This window comes from Panicum virgatum, chromosome 2N, assembly GCF_016808335.1.
Source record: "Panicum virgatum strain AP13 chromosome 2N, P.virgatum_v5, whole genome shotgun sequence".
NCBI classification, from domain to species: Eukaryota; Viridiplantae; Streptophyta; class Magnoliopsida; order Poales; family Poaceae; genus Panicum; species Panicum virgatum.
This window is the reverse complement of record NC_053146.1, coordinates 43,382,148-43,390,168: the sequence shown is the minus strand read 5'-3', so window position 1 is coordinate 43,390,168 and position 8,021 is coordinate 43,382,148. Positions and strand designations below refer to the sequence as shown.

Below are 8,021 nucleotides of genomic sequence, written 5' to 3'. Positions count from 1 at the left end.
TTTTAAAATTTGGCCGGTTTCGTACCGGACTAAACCGGTACCGGTCCGATTACCGACGATTTGGTAAACCATGCATCCGGCACGGGCAGTTCAGCTCCCGCACCCGGTCCCACGTGGCATTGCAGCCATTGAGAGTATCTCCAAGAGATCCTTCAAATTACACTAGCCAAATTCTATTTAGCTATCCATTTAACTAGTCAATTTATTTATCTAAAAGGTGAAAAATCCAACAACAGTTTCTCCATTCCTCCACTCCATCCCGTTCCCCACCATCCTCTCGCTCCAAGGTGGCCGGTGCTGTCTTCCACCTCCCGTCCTCCATCCTCCAGCACCGGCGGGATCTCCTAGACGCTGTGCCACTTGACCGCTCTACGCTCGAGCTTGAGGCCAGGTGCCCCGCTCCGTGTCCACGGAGAAGGTGCCCCTCTCCCACAGGGAGATCCACGCGAGCCCATGGCGAAGAAGGCTGAGACGCACGGGTGGTCGCGGAGGCCGGACTGCTCGTCCACGTACGAGACGGGCGGCCTCCCCCGTCTTCGCCTCCGACGTGCTCGGCGCCGGCGGCAATACGGCGGATGGCTCCTTCATGGGAGCTGCGCTCTACTTCAACGCGGACCATGCCCGCGCTCGGCGCCGACGAGCTGCTCCGCCGGAGGCAGACATACTTCGTCCTCCCTGTGGGGATGCTCGGCCGCCCGCTCGCGAGCGCCGACATGGCCGCGCTTGCCGTTCGCGCGAGCGACGCGCTGGCGGCCAAGGCGCGGATGGCGCGTGCCGCTGGGACCGCGCGGAGGGGGCTCACCGAGGCGGCGGCGGAGCGCCTCGAAGCAGCAGAAGCCGAGCTGCCGGGCTGCGGAGGGTGGTCGCTGGGGAGGCGCCGAGCCTCGATGGAGGGGGGCGGCGCCGAGCCGCGCCGGCAGGGGAGGGCAGCGGGGCGGAGCCTCGCCAGCACGGGAAGCACGGCAGCGTCAAGGCAGGCCGGCAGGGGAGGCGCGGCGAGGCCGAGCCGCGCCGGTAGGGGAGGGGCGGCGCGGTCGGGACGGAAGGAGAGAGAGGATGGGCCCTCACACAGATAGATAAGCGATGGGAGGAGGCAAAAATAGCTCACGAAGGATGTGGGATGGCAAGGATGAGCAGATGAAAAAATTATTGGATCCAGTTTTTACTTTTATTTAACTATTTTTAATTATCTAATTTTTTTAGAGAAACTATTGAAGTTGCTCTGACACGCGTCCCGGCGCAGCCAGCTGGGCATCCCAAATTCGTTTCCGCCCGCTCGTGTTCTAATTAATATACGGGTAGCGTATAATAACGGCCGCGCGAAGGATTTTGACGGGGCATTTCTCCATTTCGTAACCACCGTCGCAGAAGCTTCCATTCCGAGATCCCTTGCCCCCCCTTCCTCCTCCGTTCCATTCCGCGATCCCTTCCGTTCTCTTCCTCCCTCGTGCCACCCGGCGGCCCCGCCGGCATGTGGGCCCCACCCGCGGCCTCGCCGGCTGCGGCGGGGGCGACCCCCTCTCTCCGGCGGCTGCCGTCGCGGGCCGCGGCGGTCCGCGTCCTCGTCGCGCCGCCTGTCGCGGCGCGGACGCAGCAAGACCAGCCGCGGCGGCGGCTGTGCCTCGCGGTGCCGCCGCCCGCGTCGGAGATGGCCTCCGCGGGCGCTGACGGGGAGGAAGAGGAGGAGGTGGTGGTGGTGGTGGAGACGGAGGCGGGGAGGACGGAGGCGGTGGAGATGGACGCGGCGGTGCGGCGGGAGCTGGCGATCCGGAGGCTGCGGGAGGAGGCGGACGCGGACGCCAGCGAGGCTGGGACGGGGACGGGGCGGAGCAGGAGGGACTTCGCCGTGTTCGAGACCGCCAGGGGCGACGCGCTCTTCACGCAGTCGTGGACTCCGGCCGCCGCGGCCCGCGTCAAGTATTCACACCTCCCTACCCCTCCACTTACCACCTTTTTTCAATCATAGTACCGAGAATCCGCTGACCTGTGGCGCGTCCTCTTGGAATGGACGTGACTGCGTGAATGCGATACCGTGTTGTTACTGTTGGGAAGTGATGAGATGGAGCGGTTGGCTATTGAAACCTGACATGCCGAGAAAGTTATTTTGGCGGGATTAATTTGATTGGTGGCCTGGTGGCGTTGGTAGCATAGAGCAACTGCATAATTCAAGGGCCTTTGTTTTGTTGTTGTTGTTGTTGTTTACTTTAGGTGAATCACTTTGTCCTGTAGTGAAGGGGGCATGGGAAATATGGCTTGTTCTACTGAAGCGTAAGCTTGTCTGTCCCTTTAGGAGCTTGCTTAGGGATTGAATCATGCAAAATTGGGTTCCTACTTACTACAACGAAATTTTGTTGCTTATCAGTTTTTGTACCGATTAAAGTAGAGGTAGGTTCTTATCTGCTTGGACCGGATTGTAAACGGGGGACAACATTATATTGGACCACCTGACACCTTCTCATTTGGGGATTTGTTTGTATCTTTGTATTAGTAATGATGAAAATAATACTAGAGTCCTAGATGATTCGCTTAGTATCAGGTCTTTTGGAATTGAAGTATTGTTGATACCTTTTCGAGTGATGCATGCATACAGCCATGCACTAGCAAACAAGACTTGATTTACATATAGCTACGCTTGTGCATGCTTTAGACATCATGTCCTGCTCTCTCTATATGTTCAGGAAGCTATCAATCTGCTGGAGGCATTATATCTTGTACTGTGCATGCATGCTGAAATAGTTATCAATTACATACGTTGGATGGTATACTAGTACCTCGAATGCCTGTATAAATTTGTGACATTTTATCCTAACAAATTAATCTCTTCTTTTACTTTTTTCTTTTTGCTTTTCAAATATGTAGGGGTGTTGTTGTTCTGTTGCATGGTCTAAACGAGCATAGGTACACCATATCCTGCATGTATTCCAGGATTGCTTTTCATAGTGGCTTTTGCTAACAGCAGTGATCTGCAGTGGAAGGTACAGCCATTTCGCAAAACTGTTGAATGATCAAGGGCTTAAAGTTTATGCCATGGACTGGATTGGTGAGTTACTGTCACGTATTACTGCTCAAGTAGTCGAGTGTTGATTTGGCATGATCTTCTCATTGCTTTGAGTGCTCTCATCAAAATATGGTAAAGTGGTAAATCAACTGCTCCTAAGTCAATATGAGATTTGAGACGTAAATATCTTCAAAATATATTATGTATACTGCTGAAAAATGATTGTTAGGTCCATAATGCCAAGTGTCCCCTCTCTTCAATTTCATGTTTGCACATTGTGGTGGCGTGGTTCAATACAAACCTATTTTAAAATGTTTCAAACAAAATACGCTAGTAGAGTTGAGTCTGATTCTATACTTTATTTTCAGTATTTGCTATTAATTTGCCCTTTCTCTGCTATACTACTACATGGATTTGTAGTTGCATTCCTGCTATTTTTTATGCATACATTTTGGAGTTATCTGATTTTTGTCTTGTATTTTGTCTCCTAAGGACACGGTGGAAGTGATGGGGTTCATGGATATGTTTCATCTCTTGATCATGCTGTTGGTGACTTGGTACTGTTTCTTACATACAGAATAAGCACATAGATATATAATTATCAAGTTGTGGATTTTTTTCTTGTCATAGATTTCTCTTGATCTTCTCAAAATTCCTTCCTGCACAGAAAGAATTTCTTGAGGATATTGTATTGGAGGAAAACCATGGTTTGCCATGCTTCTTATTTGGGCACTCCACAGGTGGAGCTATTGTTTTGAAGGTAAAATAAAGTTTTTTAGTGTAATTAACCCTCACCCTAGTGAGACCATAGGGCCACATATGCAGGATTCTAACTTCAATTCTTTTTACTGTTTGCATGAATGTCTGAAGGCAGCTCTAGATCCTTGTGTAAAACTTCATGTAGAAGGTGTGGTCTTAACATCACCAGCTATTCATGTTCAACCATCTCATCCAATCATCAAAGTAAGCACAATCCTTCTGCATGGTTACATGTAATCAACAAGTGTTTTACCTGTCAATGCAAAGAATTTTTGACATTTACCTGTCTATTTATTGGTCTATGGTTACATGTAGAATTTTATTTGTAGTATCTGCCATCCATGATAATCTTGTATGCTTATCTAGCTCTGTTGGTTGTGCACGTCCAAGGAATTTTAAGGGGGCAATGACACATCACATGGTTTACTTATTGAAATGCAAAATTTTAATTGTTCCATCTGGTCATGTCTGATCTCAGAAAATTGCGGAGTTATATTCTTGCGTCATCAATCATAAAAATGCTAATATAGACAATGATTTCTTAACTTGTGGGAGTGCCTGTATGTAGTTGATTTATTCTTTGAATTGTAATGTTCCAACAAGAATTTTCAATTCCCAGATGCTTATATGTTTTTATTTCTCAAACATCAGGTTGTTGCACCAATATTCTCTGTGCTAGCTCCAAAATATAGAGTTAGTGCTTTACATAAGAGAGGACCTCCTGTTTCCCGTGATCCAGAGGCTCTGAAGATGAAGTATTCAGATCCCCTTGTGTATACCGGACCAATTAGAGTTAGAACTGGCAATGAAATACTCCGAATATCATCATATTTGCAAAGAAACTTGAGCAGAGTTACTGTTCCTTTTCTAGTTCTACATGGTACAGCTGACACGATAACTGATCCGACATCATCCCAGCGACTATACCACACATCAATGTCAACAAATAAATCAATAAAATTATATGACGGATATTTGCATGATCTTCTCTTTGAACCGGAAAGGGATGATATCGCAAATGACATCATCAATTGGTTGACCGCAAGACTTGATGTTCTTGAGAGAAGGTGAGGTGAATCAGCTACAAGGTCCTTCTACTTATGCCAGTTTGTGGAACTGGATACTTAATATAGAGTATAGAATGTAATTGTAAAATAGGATGTGTCAGGATGTTTATCTTCCTTTCCTACCATCATGGTCATTTCTCTTCTGTTGTTAGATAGAAAAGAGCCTATGTGAAAATGTAAGTAATATTGGAGTTGTGGAACATAATGTATCTGCTGATCTGCAGTTTTCTCATCGATGCTTTGAAAGGAAAAGTTTGGATCTTTTTTTTAATGAATTGACCTTGGTAATTCTCTTTCTCTCTCCTTTTTCACTTAATCCTGATCGATTTGACAGGTGAATATTTCAGGGATTAATACTGTAAGCATAGATCCAAATTGTATCATCGATGTGCAGTTTTACAGATATGTTGCTTTTGCTTTGTGTCAATAAGCAATCACAATTGACTTCAGTTGCTGACGGTAATAGTCCATTGCCAATTTTCTGTACGGCAAAAACTACAGTGAATGTTTTTTTCTGCTGAAGATGTTGCAAATTCAGTAACACTTAGGATTTATAGTATATTGTTGAATAGTTTATTACTGTAAATACCATATTCATACTGTTACTTCTATGCTGTTGTGCTGTTTGTTACGAAAAAGTATTCTCCTTCTCTTTATTTCTTTTCATGAAATGGACAAATTTGGATGATATCTCTGTACTGAATTGCCATTTCTGGGGCATAATTTGTTCATCTAGTCATGCTGCATAATTTAGTACTTATCTTATTACTAGAAACAAGGCATGGAAGGTGGAACTATCTATAGAAGGTTGCTTGCTTCTGTATAAATGTGTGGAGTAGGTGTTTCTGAAACTAAGGACAAGGATGATGAAGACTTGATGTGCCATTGAAAGGTGATTTAAGACAGCAATTATATGTTTCTATTCATAAACTATTTTTTGTTGAACAGCACTTTATTGTTTGGTTTGGTCACATGTTGTTTTATGAGTAGTTTTTTTTTTTTTTTGAAGCTGTAAGCAATTGTTCTACTGCATAGCTGCATGCTTGTGCACATATTCAGTATACTGAACTCATCTCCTAAAGCTCTTGTTTTATGCATTTGTGCTACTGCTATTTGGAGGCAAAGGTGATGTAAGATTCAATATTTCCTTTAGCCTTTACGCCAGCCATGTGCTTTTGGTTATGCTCCAATCATTCGAGGTTCCTTTTTATTGGCTGCCCTGACTGAGCTATATACCTCTTTTAAAATGTATTTAAATGGTTGCTTGGACATGTCATTTGTGGCAAAAGTGATATTCTCATAGTTTTCTGTATTTTTTGTAAGCCTGTGGTTAGGGGAGTAACCAAGAAACACACACCGTGTCGAGCGGGGCGCTAGCTTGTGAGGAGCAGTGGCGGAGATGTTATGATAACATGCACATCCGAAGACACGAAGGTGGTCATAGCGAGGAGGGGTACCAAAAAGAGCATGGTGTGGAGTGGGAGCAGGAGAAGCAGTGGACGGAAGGCGGTTAAGCAAGTAGGTGGCAGTGTGGAGACTCTCAGCCCAGAAGCGGGGAGGCAGAGAGGCCTGGATCAGAAGGGTGCGCATGACATCGTTCATCGTACAAATCATCCGCTCAGCCTTGCCGTTCTGGGGAGAGGTATACGGACAAGACATACGCAGCTGAACACCCCGAGAGAGAAAGAAAGAACGGGAGGTGGAGTTATCGAACTCACGCCCGTTGTCACACTAGACGGCCTTAATGGTGAGGCCGAACTGAGTGGACACCCAGGCAAAGAAGTGGAGGAGGGTGGGAAAGGTCTCAGACTTGGCGCGCAAAGGAAAAGTCCAAGAGTAATGAGAGAAATCATCAACCACCACCAGATAGTATTTATAGCCAGAAATGCTGGGAACAGGAGAAGTCCACAGGTCACATTGAACAAGATCAAAGGCATGCGTTGCATGCGAAGAAGAAGAGGAAAAAGGAAGTCTAACATGACGACCTAGCTGGCACGCATGACAAAGGTGCTCAGCAGGAGTCCTAGTACAGGAAACATCGGTACTCCGACTAAGCTGAGCCAGAATGTCACGGCCGGGATGACCGAGACGGCGGTGCCAGGTGGTGGAAGACGGCATCGCGGCAAAGGCAGCAGACGAAGAGGAAATCGAAGGTGGTTTAGCGGAAGCAGGAAGGCGAAGGGTGTAAAGGGGCCCCGAGCTGTCACATCGGAGGAGCGGACGCCGGGAAGCCGAGTCCTTCACAGTAAGACAAGAGGAGTCAAATTCGATGGAGCAAGAATTGTCAGCAGTAAACTGGCCAATGGAAAGAAGGTTATGAACCATCTAAGGAGCAACAAGGACATTGGGAAGACGAAAAGAACCAGGAGTAGAACCCACGGCGGTGACAGGAAGGCAAGACCCATCACCAACCATGATGGAAGAAGGACAAGAAGGGTGTGGGGGCCAGACAGAAGAGAGAATACCGGCATCAGGGGTGGTGCGGAAGGAGGCACCTGAGTCAGCGATCCACTCGGTGCTGACCGGCGGTGTCAGCCCCATGGTGCTGAAGGACTGCGCCAACGCGGCCTGGTCCCACCCCCCAAGCCAAGTTGGAGGCTGGCTAGGCTGAGCGGGTGGAGTCCAGGACGATGCGAACAGCGGAGCAGCACCGGTGAACATGGCCGCAGGCTAGAGCTGAGGGTGAGGCCCCCACCCCTGACCCTGAAACGGCCACATCGAGATGTGCCCTGACCATGGGTTGTTGAAGGATGGCCAGGGCGTACCTCCAGGGGCAGGGGCAGGAGCAGAAGCCAAAGCCGTAGCCGGCAGGCCCCGACGACCCCCACCAGCACCACCAAGAGCAGTGCCGGCAGCACCACCATGCGGACCAGCAGGAGAAGCACCAAGGAGGGAGGTGGCAGGCGAGGCAGAGGGAGCCGGTGGAGCAGCCACAAGCACGGTGGAGGGGGACGAGGACGAAGCGCCGTGCTTGGTGAAGGGGACGACGACGGGCTGCTTGCCGGAGGAGACAAGGAAGTAGTGCTCCGCCTCGGCGACCCGATGAGTGAGAGCGTTGGCGGTGGAGCACTTGCGCTCCCAAGCGAGGGCAGCCACGCGAACCCGCTCCTGGGACGCCGTAGCCTCGGACTTGGCGGCGAGGAGGGCCACGGCGAGTGCAGCTTCGGCCGGAGCAGCTTGGGTGACGATCGGCGGCC

At 48.9% G+C, this 8,021-nt stretch overlaps 2 protein-coding genes across 2 annotated transcripts; both read left to right on the top strand.

Annotated features, from left to right (window-relative positions):
- Positions 1-225: 225 nt before the first annotated feature.
- Positions 226-1,076, top strand: LOC120662653. Its single transcript, XM_039941755.1, has one exon. The coding sequence runs from the start codon at positions 576-578 to the stop codon at positions 1,074-1,076; it is 501 nt and encodes a 166-aa protein (XP_039797689.1). The 5' UTR covers positions 226-575.
- A 211-nt stretch (positions 1,077-1,287) lies between these two features.
- LOC120660594 (monoacylglycerol lipase-like) lies at positions 1,288-5,099 on the top strand. Its single transcript, XM_039939178.1, has 7 exons — positions 1,288-1,917; positions 2,860-2,898; positions 2,970-3,040; positions 3,491-3,555; positions 3,666-3,758; positions 3,869-3,961; positions 4,409-5,099. The coding sequence occupies exons 1-7, from the start codon at positions 1,472-1,474 to the stop codon at positions 4,826-4,828; spliced, it is 1,227 nt and encodes a 408-aa protein (XP_039795112.1). The 5' UTR covers positions 1,288-1,471; the 3' UTR covers positions 4,829-5,099.
- The last annotated feature ends 2,922 nt before the right edge of the window (positions 5,100-8,021 follow it).